The sequence below is a fragment of the Mesocricetus auratus genome, unplaced genomic scaffold, assembly GCF_017639785.1.
Source record: "Mesocricetus auratus isolate SY011 unplaced genomic scaffold, BCM_Maur_2.0 Super-Scaffold_100021, whole genome shotgun sequence".
In the NCBI taxonomy this organism is placed as follows: Eukaryota; Metazoa; Chordata; class Mammalia; order Rodentia; family Cricetidae; genus Mesocricetus; species Mesocricetus auratus.
Window position 1 is genome coordinate 29,383,805 of NW_024429202.1, and position 18,772 is coordinate 29,402,576.

Genomic DNA, 18,772 nt, shown 5'->3' on the forward strand with positions numbered 1-18,772 from the left:
GCCAGTAGATGGGACCTCTGTGAAGTATTTGTAGTGCTAGAAGACACACCACACTGGGACATGGATCACTGTCTCAGCTGCCATTGAATATGGTGGTGGCAATGGTTGTGGATCAGAGATTCACAGGATCAGCTGGCAATCCATAGCCCTGTGGGCCTGGGCTGTAGCCTAGTTGTTGGGCTGGTCTTGGCAGGTTGTTGGATTAGGGTGTACAAAGGTTGGTGATGTTAGTAGCCATAGTTGCGACTAGGGAGACATAGCTTGAGACTAATCACACACTGTGACTATGGTCAGAGCCAGACAGAATCCTTCTGTGTCTGCCCTCGGGCTGGTGACTATGAATGAGACATGTGGACCTTTCTAGGTCACAGGGCGTGGCTTGTGAGGACAGCCTACTCACTTGATGTGCTGTCTTGGTTCTTGCTGAACAACACACAATCAGCATATTCAAGAAATCTGGGCTTGGGTTGCCCTTTGATCCTGAAACAGTGACTACATGCTGACAGCAGACTCATGGCTTATCTCTACCTGGGTGCCACCCAGTGCTGAATTAATGAAAGTGACCACATGATTTCATATGTCAATATGCATCTAGTAGGTATGTCCAACCTTTTTGACATTGAGACATGTTATTGTCATCTACAGGATTCATGCTCAGGGTGTTTTAAATATGTGTGTGTGTATGTGTTTTGCCTGCAATTATGTCTATCCACCCTATGCATGTCTGGTGCCCATGGAGGCCAGAAGAAAACATTAGATTATCTGGGACTGGAGTTACAGATGTCTATTAACTACCATGTGGGTGCTGGGAATTGAACCAGGTCTCCTAGAAAAGCAGCCAGTGCTCTTAATCACTGAGTCATTGCTCCAGCCCCTCACAATGTTTTAAAATGTTTCTGATCTTGCGTTGGGTTGCATCATAGCTATCCTGGATGGTGGCACCCATCCGGGTGACATGACACCTGGAAAGTAAACAATGGATCAATGATAAAATCAAGAAGAAAATTAGTTTTTTTCCCCTGACACCACATATCAAAGCCTACAGCAGAAGTGCTATCAAAGTGAGAGTGTATACCAACTTGTGCCCCCACTGGGAAAGTTGGAAGATCTAAGACTGCTTATCACTGCCTCTCCAGGAGCTGGAGATGGGAGAACTAGCCATGCCACACATGAATATAAGGAAAGAAAGAAAGATTTGAGCAGAGAGGAAGTAGAAAGGATAAAACCCACCAAAGATTGGCAAATCAGAGTTCTTCAAACAGACAACCCCTGACTTAGACTAAGTGAGAAAGAGGACAGGCGAGACCAATAGAGAACAATTGACACTTCACAAAGGGAGGAGGTCACTGAGGTCACTGTGAACAACTATGCACCGACAAGTTTGATAACCTGAAAGAAACAAAATCTGTCAGATGGTTTGATGACAAGAACATATTGAGGGTCATTTGTATTATACCAAACAGCTGCAATATACTGAGAGGCGAAATCTATGTACCTTCTCTTAAGATCTAGAACAAACCAAGCATGCCCACCTCAATACCTTTATTCAGCAGAGCTCTTGTAGTGTGAACCAGAACACTCAGTCAAGAGAAGGAAACAAAAGGCATGCAATTTGGAACCCGGTGAGCTCTGACTTCAGTGAGAGATCCTGCCTCAAAACAAACAAACAAATAAATAAATGCAACAGAAGATATTCAACATTGGCTTCTGGTCTCCACACACATGTGTATGTGCACACACACACACACACACACACACACACACACACACACACACACAGGCAAAGTACTTGTTTAGACGTACACAATTTGAGTTTACCATTAGCCCGTGCTGTTGATGAAATGATACGTCACCTGACGTTAGACCATGACTGGTTGAAGATGTGCACTGTTAGTTGCAAACAATCACTAAGATTACAAACAATACAACAAAGGAGATGAAATGAGATATCAAATTGAATAAAAATAAAAACTTTAAAAAAAATAAAGGACAGAAAATGGGTTTGGCCCATAGGGAAAAGCCATAATGCGAGTGTTTACCTGGCCATACGCTGTTCAGAGGGTGCTGATTTCCACAGGTAAGCGTGTAATTGGTTGTTGTGGTTAATTATATCTCCATACAGGGCTATTGATAAAGCCCAGGAGGTGGGCTGGCTGCCCAGGGGCCCTGGCACACCCACCTCGGCACTCCCTCTGTGTAGGATCCAGGCAGAATCTGACCTTTGTCGTGGAGTACTAAAGAATTTTGACAAACTTCTTTTTGGATTATGCTACAACTGAAACATTTCAAGGGCTCCTTGGTTTAATCTTGAACCCTGAGAGCCCCAGTGTTTACTATCCGTGCCCAAGTTCTGACTCTGAATATTGACTTGTTCCAAAATATCAAATTCAATGTCACGAGGCTAGAGGCTCTTTCAAGCCCTTCAGACAGGTTTTTTTTTTTTTTAACGAGACAGGGTTTCTTTGTATTGTTTTGGAGGCTGTCGGTCCATCCCGGCCTCGAACTCTCAGAGATCCGCCTGCCTCTGCCTCCTGAGTGCTGGGATTAAAGGCGTGCACCACCACCACCCGGCTTCAGACAGGCTTTGAGAGAGTGTTTACTGAACCAATGGAGAGGGAAGATGGTCATTTTGTTGTTGATGTATTAAATAACCAGCAAGATTTTGTTGTAGTCCCCAGCAGTGGTGAGATGCAGGGAACTGCAGTTGGGAATGTATTAAAGATTAAAGCTGGCTTGGCACATTCCTGCCATGTACCTCTTGGTAAAGATGCTATCTGTGCCACAGTTTTCTAAACAAGCAAACTGTGAGCCCTCAAGAAAGCTACATTTTAAAATGTGTAGAGAGCTGGGGAGAAGGTCAGTGGTTACAAGTGGGTGTGTTCTTGCAGAGGGTCTGAGTTTAGTTCCCAGCATCCATGTCTGGAAGTTCATAGCCACCTGTAACTCCAGCTTCAGAGAATCTGACATTTTCTACTGGATCTCAGGTGCCCACACTTAAGTGTATGAGTGGTTGAGTGTGTGTGTGTGCATGCATGGGAAATTTTTAAAATATTAAATTAATCTTAAAACAATAATTGGTACCACTTCTAGAAACATCTTAAAAATATATAAGAGGAAGACATGTTACTTCCTAGTTCAGTCTATGAGACCAATGTCACCTTCACACCAAAACCAAGGACTCTACAAGAAAATTAAATTTCAATATTTACTATGAAGATAGAAAAATTCTGCAAAATAATGGAAAACTACATGCACCAGAAAAAAGAATTATATAACTTGACCAGATGAGAGACATCAAAGAAACCTAAGGTTGATTTAATATCTAAAAGTCAACAAATATCATATACAGTACTAACAGAATATTAGAGGGAACCACACAGTCATTTCAACACAGATGGGACAATCATTCAACAAAATGCAATAGCCCACCATGAAAACAGAAACAAAATGAAAGGTAAAAGCCCCAAGAAAACAGAAATCTAAGATATCCTTTAAAAATTTTGGGGCCAGGTGGTGGTGGTGCATGCCTTTAATTCCAGCACTTGGGAGGCAGAGACAGAGGCAGATGGATCTATGAGTTTGAGGCCAGCCTGTTCTACAGAGCGAGTTCCAGGACAGCCAGGGCTACACAGAGAAACCCTGTCATGAAAAATGAGAGAAATATTTTCTTGGATTTCTCGTGTTTCTTTTTACTTTCTGTATATGACTGTTTTTGATTGTATGATGTATAGGTATCATGTGCATCCCTGGTCTGCATGGGAGTTTGGAGAGGGTTGGATCCTCTGGAGCTGAAGTTACAGACAGTTATAAGCTGCCATGTGGATGCTGAAAACTGACCCCAGGTCCTCTACAAGAGCAACAAGTGCTCTTAACCACAGAGCTATCTCCTCAGCCTCTATTTTATTTTAAATTATGTTTATATGTGTGTATGTGTTTGTGTGTGCATGCCACATGTGTATGGGAGCTTATTAAGCCAGAGGCATTGGATCGTCTAGAGCTGGATTTATAGGAGGTTGTAAGCCAATTAATGTGGGTGCTGGGAATCAAACTCAGGTTCTCCACAAGAGTAGCCAGTGCCCTTAACTGCCGGGTCTTCTCTCTGACCCCCAAAGTCTCACTCTTAACCTGAGAAAGAGCATCTGTGAAATACGCACAGCTAAAGTAACCAATGAGGGCCTGATAATATTCTTGGTGTCAGAGGAAAGACAGGATGTCCGCTCTCACTACTTCTGCTAAACAGAAGCAAGAGAGTCTAGACAGTACCGCCAACCAAGAAAAAGAATATGTTCCCATTTTGGCACCCAAGAAGTAAAACAATATTTACAGAAAACAGTTACTCATATAGAAACCCTACAGAATCCACAAAGAAACTATCAGAGCTAATAAATTCTGGTTGCATGAAGAGGAGAACATCAAAACCCAGTCAAATGTATTTCTATAGCTTAGCAAGGGATAGGCCATGAGTGACATTAAGGAAAGAATTCCACTTATAAATCCACCTAAAATTAAAATTAAGGGTCTGGAGAGAGAGCTCCATTAGTAAAGGGCTTGCCTCCTAAACAGGAGGACCTGAGTTTGATCCACAGAACCCAGATAGTGCTAGGCAAGATGGAACATGCTTATTATTGCAACAGTGGAGAGAGGGACATCCCTAGCTCACTGGGCAGGCACTCTGGCCTAATTGACGAGCACCAGGGCAATGTGAGACCTTGTCTTAAAGGAAGGGATGGTGTTCCTGGGAAAAGCACTTAAGGTTGTCCTTTGGCCTTCACACGAACATGAGTTCACATAACCACACACACACATACACACACACACACACACACCACACACATGAATACACACATACATACACATGCATAGACATTTAAATACTAGGAAAAATTATTGGAAGTAGCATAAGAATTGTATACTGAAAAGAAGATGCAGATCAGCCAGGCGGTGGTGGCACATGCCTTTAATCCCAGCACTCAGGAGGCAGAGGCAGGGGATCTCTCTGAGTTCAAGACCAAGCCTGGTCTACAGAGCGACTTCCAGGACAGGCTCCAAAACAATACAGAGAAACCCTGTCTCAAAAACAAACAAACAAAGTCATGTGATAAGCTTGTTTGAGATGGCCTCTTCCAAACTGACTTATGAGTTTAGCCCAATCTCTGCCAGAAATCTCAGCTGGCTTTTTGGCAGAGATTGACAAGCTGTTCCTAAACTTACATGGAAATGCAAAGGATACATTGAAGTTGGACGATGCTTGTGTCTCATCTTTAAAATCTGCAACAGAACTGTAATAACGAAGGCCTTGTAATGCTGGCCAAAAATGGATACATAAAGGCTATGTGTGGTAACATTCTGGAAGACCTAGGCAGGAAGACAGCAGCTTCAAAATCAATTGGGACTCCAAAGTGAGTTTCCATTGAGCCAGGACTATACAGAAAAACCCTCTGAAAACACAGATGCACAGGTTCACAGAGTGGCCCCAAAGTAAATATTTATTGTAGATTTAATTTTGACAAAAAATTTCAATGTGAAGAAAATAACCTTCCAACAAATGGCATGGGATCAACTGGATTGTATACATGCACAATGCTCTTGGTCTCTTATCTAACCCATATACGCACACAAAAAAATTACCTCAAAATGCATTAAATACCTCAATGTAATTGTTAAATTATAATACTTTGGAACAAACATACACACGAATACATATTGTCTTAGGCTCAGCAGTGGTTTGTCTGTTATCAATACCAAGAGTAGCGGAGATAAGATAAATGGGACTGTGGTGGTTTGAATGAGAGTGACTCTCAGTGATCCCCAGTTAGTAGGACTGTTTAGGAAGGATTAGGAGGTGTGGCCTTGTTGGAGGAGGTGTGGCCTTGTTGGAGGAGGCGTGGCCTTGTTGGAGGAGGTGTGGTCTTGTTGGAGGAGGGGTAGTAGGAGGCCGAGTCTTGCTTGCCCTCTCTGCCTGCAAGCTGCAAACCATATGAGAACTCTCAGCTACTTCTTCAGCCCCGTGCCTGCCTGGCTGCCTGCCACTATGATGAGGATGGATTGAACCTTTGAAACGGTAAGCAAGCCCCCAGTTAAATGCTTTCTTCTGTAAGTTGTCTTGGTCATGCTGTCTCCTTACAGCGACAGAACAGTGACTAAGACAGGAACCTCAGAAGTGTGACACTATGCCTCAGTGGACACTATGGAGAAAAGGAACAGGTACCCAAGAACAGAAGTCTTTAGAAATAAGATGTTCATGAAGACTCTAGGTGAAGAAAAACAATGGATGGTTGCAGTTTGGAAATAAACAACTGAGAACCCAGCCTTCATTACATACTTATGAGACCTTCAGATCTCACAATTTCCCAAACTCCCAAAGTCTGTTTAGACTTTTCTCTTAACCTCATCTGTCCACTTTCTACCTAAATTCTGAATTGGTTTATAGATCTTGCCACAACCTAGCTATTTTAAACAGTTTTTAAAGAAGATTTATTACTATTATTTTTCTAAATTGTAGGTGTATGGGTGTTTTGTATCTGCACCACATGTGTGTAGTACCTCAGGAGGCCAGAAGAGAGCATCAAATAGTTGCTTGCCACCAGTGGGTGCTGGGAATTGAACTCGGGCCTTCTCAATTGCTGAGCCATCTTTCTGGTTCCCAGCCCAGTTGTTTCTAAAGTTGCTGTTGGAGGTGTATAAAGTTGCTGCCTGCCCCCGTGGTTCACACTTGAAGTGGGCGTTGGGTGCAGGCTCATCTGAGCATGCCTCTGTGATTCTTCTCCTGTAGTCTGAGCTCCTGGTAATGTTTTCTCCTTGTCTGTGTGTGGGTTTGTCACTGGACTGAACTATTGCTCCCCAACACTGAGCAGTCTGGGCGGGTGTTATGGTTTAGCGTCCTCCTGAAGCTGCCCCACTCACAGCTGAGATGCTGCCAGCAATGAGAGCCATTTCCAGTGCATCTCTCATAGTGATGGAGAAGAGACAGCAGAGAAGTGGGCACCAAAGGACTCTTGTTCCTCCTCCGTGTTCTCTCCGTTGTTAGTACTGTGCTTTCTTTTTAACCTGGGTCTTTTCTGCCTCATTTCCTTTCTCTCCCTTTCTTTTCCACCCTCAGAGGATTCTGGGAGCTAGTGACCCGAGGATTGGAATAAACAAATCGGGTGAGCGACAGAGCCCTTCATTACAATGAAAACCAAACTTTGATTTTTACAGATTTAACAAGAGGGAAGTAAAAATTAAATAAATAAATACAATCACTTCACAGTATTCCAGGGGAGAACAGGCCTAAAGCTCCCTGGGACTCCACTTCATTCTCCCTTGAAGGTAAGGGTTTCAAATTCTAACAGGCTTCTGAAAGTTACCTGATAACCCTTTTGGAGCAGAGTCTAGAGCTTCCTGCTTGGACTCAGGAACACATTTGACATTCGACACTAGGCCCCTTGGTGCATCCCATCGGGCCTCAACCCTCATGCCTAGTACCTAGGACACTAAGGCTATTTTCCTTCATCTTTGCCGAGAAGCATCTGTTGAACAATGGGTTTCTGTCCTCCATCTCCATCCTCCCTGCTGGTACCTGTGAGGCCCTGAGCACATGCGTTCAATGCGTTCGGCATCCAGTGCTTTAGCAGGTGTGCATAACAGATACCAGACGAGCACAGAGATGTGTGCAACTGCACAAAAGTGGACCTCTGGCTCATGCCATACACAGTCACCACCCATCCCCGGGCTCCCACCCAGAGCAGGCATCACCTTCAGAGGAACCACAGGACTGCAGCTCTTCTCTTCCTAGGGAGTCACCCAGCAGGAGGGACTGGAACTCCTTAGAGTTGCTGTTCATCTCCTTCTGTTCCCAGCTGCCCTCAATTCTGACCCCTCCCTCTCTCTTCCCTCCCTCCCTTCCAGTGTGTTTCAGGCTCTGATGTGTAGGCTACACGCCCTCCATAATCTGGACAGAAAGACTCTGGAACTAAATAGCTTCAGAAACCAAACAGTAGGATTGGGAATCTTGTTTGTGGAGAGACTACTTGCCCATGCTCTGGAAAAAAAAAAAAAAACACTTAAAATGAAGTCATCAATAATCCCCAAGGTTTTTGGGCTCCTCAGCTCTTTGTCTAAGGAGCCCTCTTTCTGAGTAGCAGCGATTGGCACTCAGTGGGGGGCAGAGCATGTGGAGTTCTCTGCAGAATCATCAGATTGACGCTATCTCTAGAAACGGAATGCATTCATTCACTGACAGTACAGGGAACTAGCATAGCAGGGATGATATGGCAGTTGAATAGCTTTCAGTGGAGGAGGATAGAGGGTGCGGTATAGGGGGGGGTAAATCCTTAAGCATCTGATTCTGAGGGTAGGTGTATGAGAGTCAGAAGCAGGGGATGAGTCCTGGTAAGCCATACTCAATATCATTTTGATTGAGTCCTGGGTTATACCGTGATGGTTTTCTAAAGCATTATTCAGTATGGCTTCCTGCCTGAAAAAAAATGTTTTGAGATGGATCAGTAGGATAGAGAGGACCAGGCAAGTAAATTCTGCAGCGTGGATGCGCTCCACGGTCTGCTTCCCTTGTGCAGAACTTCAAGAACGTCTTTAGCAATCTGCCATGCGGATGAGGAGGCCCGTGTGTTCAGCATCACTGTGAGCTCACACCTCTGCAGTATGCAAAGGCTCGGAAGGGGAGAATTCGTACGGCACTCTTAATTAAAGTAACTGCAGGAGAATTGGGAGAGGATCCCTTAGTGAGTGATGCTAATGAACAGACGATGCCCTTACCCACCTCAGGCTAACGAGGCTCAGCCACTAATTGGTGTAATTAGCAGTGAATGAGTATGAAAAGCACTTCACTTTCCCCTCATTTCTCCAGCTCTGGAACGCCTGAGCTCTCTGCTTTGATTGTTTGACTGCCTCTGATTTCCTTTATGAAGCTCAGATTGGAAGGCATCTTTGCTCCCTTTCTGATGATAATTGGGAGCCTGACTCCTGCCCTTAAGCAGCGGCACCCTTGGGCCTGCATGATGCTGGAAGGTGAAGGTTCATCTTCGACTCTTGAAAAACCCTTTCTAGGACTGGTTTGTATGGCTTTCAGAAAGTTCTTTTTCTTCTGAGTTTGAACTTAATGCTTGATGAAGGGCCTTCATCCCCCCGAAACAGAGTGAACGGTTACATGTTGCTACAGAAACCATTGAATGAAAATTTTATTTCCCATTACTCCGACTGAACAGAGAAAAGGAAAAAAGGAAGCAGCTATACAAGGAGGAAATAAAGAAGAGAGTAATTAACAACGACTGAAGAAGTCAGTGGAAGGCTTCTCCAAGGAGGCTGATCTCCCCACAAGAAACAGCCACATCTTTCATCTGCTTTCAGTGGTACCAGGAGCCCTCCAGGGAAGCTCAGGGGGCTGGTGTTCTGGGAGGCATCTGACTGAATTCCTTGAGAAGGGTAGGAGGACACTGGTTTATGCAGAAGCCAACTGCTGGCATTCAGGATGGTGCTCAGAAGGGCTTTTGGTGCCACGCTGGCTGAAAGTTTGAAAGCAGAAACCATCTTTGATCAGTTCCAATGCTAGTAGGTTTCAGAGTGAGTTCTGTCAAGGCATTGTATTGAAATCTGAGGACCTGGCTCATCTGACTCACTCATGGGTAGCCCCTTTACATGTTATCGAGAACTAGTTGGCTGCGAGCTATCTCATTTCCCCAAGTCCTATTCTAATTATATAAACTCTTAAATGTGGAATGCCTGAAAGTAATTTAATCTTTTGTTTAGCTATTTATTTTTATTAAGACAAAAATAAATCTCTAAATATGTGTGTGTGTGTGTGTGTGTGTGTGGTGTGTGGTGTGTGTGTAGGTGTCAAAGGTCATAGAGGACATTGGATTCTTCAGAGCTGGAGTTACAGGCAGATGCTACCTGCCCAATGCAGCTACTGGAACCACAAATTTGGCCCTCTGTAAGAGCAGTGCATGCTATTAACCACTGAGCCATCTCTCTAACCCCATGTTGACTACGTTTTGTCAACTGGATACAAACTATAGTCACTTGGGAAAGGGGAACCTCAAATAAGGAATTGCTGCTATCAGATCTGCCCTTGGGCTTGTCTGTGGGGCATTTTCTTGATTAATGATTGATGTGGGAGGGTCCAGCCCACTGTGGGCCGGGCCACCCCCTAAGCAGATGATCCTGGGTTGTTTAAGAAAGCAAGGTGAGCGTGTCTTCGAAGCAACATTCCTCCATGGCTTCTGCTTCACTTCCTGCCTTAAGTTCCTGCTTTGGTTTCTCTAGATGACGGACTGTAAATGATAAGCTGACATAAACCCTTTCAGTTAGTCCAGTGTTTTGTTATAGCAACAGAAAGCAAAGCAGGACAAACTCTGGGAGCAACTTTTAATGACAGTCGGTGCCTTGTAGTCTCAGGCCCTGACTGACTATGAATAAAAATATTTAAGAAGAAGAAAAAGCCAGCTGTACCAGCAATGTGCAGGTTTTCTGTCACCGTTCCTTCAACAGTACAGTTAGCATGTTTGTAAGCGTTGCCTTGTGCTGGGCGTTATACGTGATCTAGAGATGACCTGAAGTGTACAGGAGCAAGGATGTAGGTTTTGAGCTACACTGCATCATCACAAGGAGTTTGAGCAGCCTCTGATTAAGGTACTCACTGTGCGGTCCTTGAAACAGTCTTTATGCCTAAAGCTGGTAGATGGCTAGCCTTCTGATCTGTAACCTGTAAGATGAGATGAGACATCTTAGATATAACTACAGACACCTCAGCTGACTGATGAGGTTTCTGAGCCCTCAGAGCCCAGGGCCACACTCTAAACAGGGATTAACTTTACCAAAGGGGCAAGGGAGCTCATGGAAGGTACCCTCCCATGTTGGTATGTTGTGTGACCTTGCCTGTCTACAGGCTGCATGGACCTCCTCCTTTTAACCCCCTGTCCCAAAGCACATTCATGTGACCAGATTCACTGAATGCTGTTTGCTGCAGCAACACAAAATGAACTAAGACACACTGATGCAAAATCTTGGTCTACATCTCAGATCCTGGCTGCCATGCACGTTGTTAGGCAGTTCTCAGTATCAGTGGTTTCTAAACTCTATTAGAAGCCATACTCATTTGGGCCCTGTTGCCATATTGGGAACCAAATATCTACCACGTTTTGGGTTCAGTCTCACAACATTTCTAAGTCATATCACTTGTCTAAGCCATGAGCTGGGTCTATAGAAATTCAGGCATTAGGAGTCCCTGGATTAGTTAACAGTGTGTCAAAAGAAAGCCCACCCTTCCCCCATACTGAGTAGAGTGAATGCATTATTTCAATGACCTGGAAGCGTAGAATACATTTCCAATAAATACAAAATCAGATTCTCTCCAAGAAGGCCAGGCAGATACCATCTTCCATCTGCAGGTAAAGATATTTGCTTGAGCTCAGAATGGCCAAATGGGTGGATCACATTGGAGCCATTTGCCTAAGATAGCAGATGGCACAGCCCAGGCTTGAACCCATAGCTTCTGATCCTGTATTCAATGCTTTCCTGACACATGACCCTGATCTCTCAGCCAGAGCCATTCTGATGTGAGGCCAGACCACACACGTAGAGGAAGAAATGAGGTAAAAAGTAAGAGTCCTGCTGTAGTGTATTTCCTGAGGAGACACGTGGGCTCTATAGTCTAGCAGCAGAAATGTTCCAGACTGGTAAATACGAGGTTGGGAGTGTTAAGAACTGGTCATGCAATATAAGTGGCTGATGAACTGTGGTTCCAGGAGCAGTGTCTGTTGAGAATAAGGAAAATTCAGAAGACACCTGGGATTCTCAGAAGTGGCTCCAGAAATATGGCTTGAAAGCTCAGAAACTGACCTTTTATGATGTCCTCGCCAACTGCTCCTTCCGCCATGCTGATGGAGTTGTTGATATAAAAGCCAAACCAGAAGACGAGTCTGTGCAGACCAGTGCGGTAGGTGGAAGCTGGTGGGACTATGGGTCTTCTCTTGTTGCCTGGGGCCAGAGGAGTAAAGCCTCTCTCAGATCAGAAGCCAAGGGAAAGACCACATTGAAAGGTGGCAGAGGAGGATATCATCTAGGGTTTCCATGAAATAGATGTCCCTTCACTTCCCACCTTCTCTAAATGGTGCCCATGAGAGTAGTCAAAGCCTGGACATAGCTTCTACATGTCTTACTTAGTCTGTTCTGAGTGGCCAAAACAGAATGCCTGATGTTAGGTGCATGAAGAAAAGCTTATACTTAGCTCACACTTTTGGAGGCCTAAAACCAGGTAGGTGGCTCCGGTGCAGTTCCCTAGCTCCTAGCTGTGTCACAGAGGAGCAGAAAGAGAAATAGCCATGGTCAGAAGTCTGATGTGTTGATGACTTCATCATGCAGCCATGCAGCAGTCCGTTCTAACAAGATCTCATGCTGTGAGACCAGCCTCACTTCCTGTCATCAGCCGTACCCCAGGATCTTCCATAGACCTTATGCCCTAGAGCTTTCCCACCACGCAGCACTGCCACACTGGGGACCTATACCACAGACACTTTTGGAGACACGCTCCAGTTTCTAAGCTATAACAGCAAATATAAGTGAATTATACCCAAGCCACCAGTTGTGCCAATAGAAGTTCAAGTCTTATACGTGCCTGGATTGTTCACTGTTATGCCAGAGGAGAGGCTCTTTGTTCTCCCATGTTGAATAGAAGGGAGAAAGTGCCGTGAGTATGTAAAGAACCATGCACCTCTGTAGTCCTCTTGAATTTCAAGCATCTTGAAGATGCATTACTCCAGAGAGCACCTGCCAGTATATAGTGGATTTTCAGTAAACACAAAACCAGAGTCTCCAAAGACTCATAGCACCAGATGAGCATGTGTTTCAAGCTCTGAAAGATGTAATTCCGTTGTACCAAGTGGGGTCCACAGGGAGGCAGAGACTCACAGTATCTGACTCTCACTCCCGAAGACCAAGTTATTCTCAGTACGAATGATTTCTAAACTCTCACATCATGCGTTTGAGTCGTCAGGTCTGAGGTGGAGACCAGGATTTTACATTCGTTGTGTCCTAGCAAGCCCATTTTGTGTTGCTATAGCACACTATCTGAGGCTGGGAAATTTATAAAGAAAAGATGTTTATTTAGCTCAGTTCTAGAGGTCAAAGGGTGTGGTGTAGCGTCTGCTCAGCTTCTGGTGTAGACTTCACGCTGTGTCAACTCACTGTGGAAAGTAGGCATGGGTAGAAAAGCACATAGATGAGAGAGGGGGAGAAAAGAGGGTGGGGGGGGAGATAGGTTGATCAGCAATGGTTGATGTCAGATTTCAACTGGATTTAGAATCACCAAGCGAAAACATCTTTGGGCATATCTACAAGGGAGTTTCTAGATTGGGTTAAGTGAGGTGGGAAAACCTACCTTACATGTGAACAAAACTGTCCTAGATGTGGGCAGCGCCAGGCCATGGCTTGGGGTTCTAGACCGAGTAAAAAGGAGAAGGGGAGCCAGGCAGCAGCATTCATCTTTCTTCTCCCTGACTGCAGATGCAGTGTGAGCAGTTTCCTCACATTCCTGCTGCCACAGCCTTCCCCCACGATGGACTGCACCCTCAAACTATTAGCCAAGACAATCTCCCTCCCTCCCTGCCTCCCTCCCTGCCTCCCACCCTGCCTCTCTCCCTCCCTCCCTCCCTCCCTCCCTCCCTCCCTCCCTCCTTTCCTCCCTCCCTCCCTCAACTTGGGTTGGTCAGCTATCTTGTGACAGCAACAAGAAAAATAGCAGAGGCAGGGAGGCTGACCTACTTTGTACCAGTCCACTCTTAGGGTGACTAATTCTAGTTGGTTCACTGCTACAGAAATAGTCAAGTGTCTGTTAATCACCGTTTAAGGTAACGCCTACTGGCGCTGCCATGTTGGGGACCATCTCTCAACATGGTGGGGACAAACCACATTCAAACCATAGCAAACACCCAGACGAGAGTGAAGGTAGAGGACCAGTGCTACACACTGAGAAACAGTCCTGTGCATGCATAGAACATCAGTTGTTAATACACCGGAGAGACTAAGCAATTCACAGTGCTACACACTGAGAAACAGTCCCGTGCATGCATAGCATCAATTGTTAATACACCCGGGGAGACTAAGCAATGTCACAGTGCTACACACTGAGAAACAGTCCTGTGCATGTATAGCATCAGTTGTTAATACACCCAGAGACTAAGTAATGTCACAGTGTGAAGCAGAAAATCCTTGTGTGTGCACGTGCGTGTGCGTGAGTGTGTGCATGCACATGCGCATGTATTTGTGTGAATGAGTGCACACGCATGTGCCAGAAATAGAGGCTGTGGGAGGATCAAGGCCCTGCTCACATACAGGGTCACTTGATATACATCCATTCTTAAAGGCTGTGCTTCAGGATCAAGGCTGTTACTGAGAGGCTTGTAGACCCAACAGAGGGATGTGTCACCACACTGGTTGACCACCCAACTTGTTGCCCATCCTCAGTCTCCAGTCAGGCTGTTTTCTTCTAGCTGTTCAGGTTCAGGTTCAGCCATGCCGTGCTTTTATCTCCTTACCCCTGCGTGTTTACAATGGACTACAGGAGGAAAATATATAAATTGAATTAGAAAAATGCAGCGTTGACGAAAAGCTTGCTTCCTGGAGTATCCTAGGAGGCAGAGTAATTGCTGCAGCACAGGGGAAATCTCATTAGTGACTTTCCTCCTGAGCACAGTTTTCTAGCTTTGTAGACATCATTCAGTCATGTTCAGGAAGTCATCCATAACTAAATTTTCACTTAGAAAACATTCAGTCCTGGGCATTTAAAAATATTAATCCTTGCCAATTTTGACATAGCCCGCTGTGAGCTTCTGGCAATATGGCAGGCTCCGGGCCAGCTCTAATGCTGAACTTTCCCTTCCTTCTTGATAGTCTCAATGAAAATTTAAGGGTCAGTTTGAAGAACATGGCTTATAAATGGCAGGCTTAGCTCACATTTCATGTGCCAATGACTAATATGACTAAGGTTGAGAATTATGCTAACTATTCTTTTTCATAGATAGTGGGAAAAAACATTATTTCTTCATATTTGCAGAAGATAGGTCCCAAATTGGGTTACTCCTAAGGCTGTGTTATTTACACTGTGGCTGTAAATAGGTAGATTCTTAATCATCCCCTGTATGATTATCTATATAAACACTGGTTTAGATGTGATATAGTTCTCCACATCTGGGAAATTAATGACTAGAAAGATCTCTGTGCATAGGCTTTCTAAGATGGATGAAGAGGTGGGGATCATTTTGCTACCCGGAGCTTCCTTCTTCATATCTTTAAACCGGGCATTGTCAGGTACAATGGGAAATGCCTGTCTAAGCACAGGGCCCAGCAGCTAGGAGATGCCCAGTAGCCGTGCTCTTTTTTCCATCATAGACATTGACATCACAAGTAGAGAATCCACCCCGGGAGTGCTTTGTGCTCTGCACCATCAAGATACCTGAGCTGCTGGTGCTCTCAGTTTCCCACTGGAGGCTGGTGTGAATGGGACCATCTTTGCTGCCATGTTACCATATCGCTCTGTCATGCCGCTGTCTGATAGCTTGCCTCCACACAGCTTTGTGGCTTGCTGTTGCTTCACTTGGCTCTGCTTCAGACTTCCAGGGACATGACATCGTGAGACTGACAGAGAGGCAGGGAGGAAGCTTCTGTGTGACAGCCCCAGGGATGTGGTTGAGAAGAAGAGAAAAGTCACCATGGTAGAGGACAGCTCCCTTCCCAATCCCCCTTGGCAGCTTGTGGCTGATAAACTCTGGCCTCACCACTGACCCACCGTCTGTCTCCTGGTGCTTGTCCCTATGAGACCCTTGGATTCGTACCCTCTGTATTAGGGGCTGGACTCTGTCTTGGACCCATTGTCTGGTGTGGGTGGTAGCCCTTTCTCCTCTTGCTGCTTCCTGCCTAATCCTACCAAGTCATCAGACTGTCACAGCACCCCTTTGGGCTATGCTGAGATCACCCCGCCTGCTCCTGTCCTTGAAGACAAGTTTCTTCCTTGCCACTTCTGACTCCAAGCCCTGTTTTCATTCTTCAGGATGTCAGTCCCATGTGGATGACCCTGTATGACCCTCTGATCTTTCATTTCTTTATCCTTCTTCTAAAGACTTCCTCTTCCATCCCACCGCCAGAGCTGTGCCCTTGACCTTGTTATTATGAAAAACTGCAGACAGCCCACACCATCAACTCTAACCATAGCACTTAGATTACTTTTCGAGGGCTTTTCCTCTGTGGCTTGACCACCACCACACTGTCAGCCTCAGTGTGGTCTGCAGGTTATCATCCTGTCTCTGTGTGTCTGTCCCTCCCCATTCATCCTCATAACTTTTTCCCATTTTAGATTATTTCATGCATCCAGCACAATCCCCAAGCTATTTGCATTGCTTGTTGAATTTAGAAGCGAATGGTCCTGCTGTGGAGATGTGTGCTAAGAGGTGTGCAAATAAAGCAGGCATGGGGTGCCACCTGGCTGTTTTTCTTTCTTACATGGTTTCTGAGTGGCCTTGTTATTAGACGTTTAGCCCCAAAGCCCAAGTCCTGGGATCCCCACAGAACAGGCTCCTCCATACCCCAATATTCCATTTAGAGAGGCAACAGTGACTGGCAGAGACAGATTCCATCAACATGGCTGTTGGTCACATTGAAAAGTATGGAAAAGGGGTTCATTGACCCCAAGTGTGTCTTTGGGGCACCGCCTTGAGCTGTAGTCTTTTTTTTTTTTTTTTTTTTTTTTGGTTTTACGAGACAGAAACCGGTTTCTCTCTCTGTATTGTTTTGGAGGCTGTTGGTTCAGCCTGGCCTCGAACTCACAGAGATCCACCTGCCTCTGCCTCCCAAGTGCTGGAATTAAAGGCGTGTGCCACCACCGCCTGGCTGAGCTGTAGTCTTAATGCAGGAAGAACTGGGACAAAGGAGAAGAGCTGTGTACTTCAGCTGTCCTGGGCAGGCTTGATCTGGTTGATCTTGTCTCAGTTCTAGTTCTCTGAGCTTTGAAGTTGTTACTGCTGCTGTTTCAAGAGGAGTGGTCTGGTTCCTGTAAGTTGGCTACTGCTGTGTGTGTGTGTGTGTGTGTGTGTGTGTGTGTGTGTGTGTGTGTGTGGTGATGGTGGGGCATCTTATTATAGAGTCATGTGTCTTTGAGACTCTGCTGGTCCTGGAATCCAGAGTAATTGCAGGTTTACTATGCACCTTCAGGCACCTTTTAGGGGTGGTATTGGGGTGGGGCAGGGGATCTGGAACAGAACGCTGCACAGTAAGATGTTTCTGTTGCTCTTATCCTTATCCTTGCAGGGAAGTGCAATGTTAGCCATTATTATGCTATACTTGGGCACTCCTTTGGAGATTAGTATGACAATATGCAGATTTCTCAGGTGATGGCTTCAGAGGAGATATCTACAAAATGGAGGCAGAGATGACAGGATTTTATTCCATTTTTAGTTATTTTGTGGGCCCACATGAGGAGTCGTGGTTTTTGTTTTCCTAAGAACCTGCTCTAGCCTATGACTTTGTTCTTTCCTTAGGACATCAATAGGAAGACAGTCCACGCCAAATACTGCAGCAGATTCATCCATGTTCCCTGGAAGGATGGGAACTTGGTCCACGTCATCATTACCAAGGAGAAGTTCAAATGGTACAATGAGAGAATTCACATAGCCCTGGCCAGGATCCAGAGGAGGTTGGTATGTTTGAATGTGCCCACTAGTGATCTAGTCTCTTGTGAAATACTACGAGAGAGCCCCTGAATGAAGTGGCCAATAGACACCATTGTCAAAGTTTCCATCTGATAGCTCATTGATGATGTTATTAACAAAGGGGGGGAGGGGAATACTAGTATCCAGATTTCAACAGAATCAGAACATGGAGGAGTTACTGTGTGTGCATGGTGGAGGTACATGTATGCATGTGAAAGGGGACAGAGGTTGGTGTTCATCTTAATTTTTGAGACAGAGTCTCTCACGGAACTGGAGCTCAGTGATTAGCTAGGCTGGCTGGTTAATGTACTGCACAGAGCTGCCTGTCTCTGTCTCCCCCGGCCTGGGGTTACAGACACACAGCACTATACCTGGATTTTATGTGGTTGCTGGGGATCGGAGCTGAGGTCCTCATGTTTTTGTGACAGGCACTTTATCAACGTAGCCGTCTCCTCAGTTTCCAAAGGAGCTATTTAAAAGTGATGGCTATTAGGAGATTAAGGGTAGTTATGTCTGTACTTTGGGGGTTTTTGTGGACCATGGGTGTATTGCAGACTATGCTGCATCTATACTCTCTCTTGCAAAACTATCTCATCTCAAGGCAACTCTTACGTAGCTGTGACATATAGGAAAATAATCAGATGCTATATATATTTTAGAAGACAATGAAAATACGTGACCTTCCTATCTGTCTTTATATTGCTGAGCTCTTACAATCTGCCATGCTCATGAGTATGGTGTACTGATGCCATGACCTCAGGGTTGACTCCCTGTGGATGATTTAAATTAACACTCTTAGGTTTCAGATGTCAGGAGACAGCTTTAGACCATGGAGATCAAATTCTCAGAGGGGCATTGGCCCTGAAGTCTCAGAGAACTGGAAAAACAAGAAATTAAAAGAAAATGATGAAGACCCCAGCTCTACCACTTGTCATTTGGCCCTGGGCAAGTTAGTTAATGTCTTTTTGCATCTGTCTCCTTGATTATAAAGTGGGAATAGTGATGACATTTTGTAAATCTGCTCTGTGGATTATTCCAGATGCTAAATCTAATGGGTTTAAGCCAGTGGCAGCCTGCTG

General features: G+C 45.1%; 1 protein-coding gene across 6 annotated transcripts in view; it reads left to right on the plus strand.

The window, feature by feature from the left end:
- Vwa3b (von Willebrand factor A domain containing 3B) overlaps positions 1–18,772 on the plus strand; it is a 175,361-nt gene that overhangs the window by 67,285 nt on the left and 89,304 nt on the right. For all 6 annotated transcript variants that reach the window (XR_005870130.1, XM_040729482.1, XM_040729485.1 and 3 more), the window contains 2 exons: positions 11,742–11,932; positions 17,523–17,677. Coding sequence is in view for 5 of the 6 variants with exons in the window: in XM_040729482.1 (XP_040585416.1) it covers positions 11,742–11,932; positions 17,523–17,677 (346 nt within the window). In the remaining variant the exon portion in view is untranslated. The remainder of the gene's footprint in view (positions 1–11,741; positions 11,933–17,522; positions 17,678–18,772) is intronic.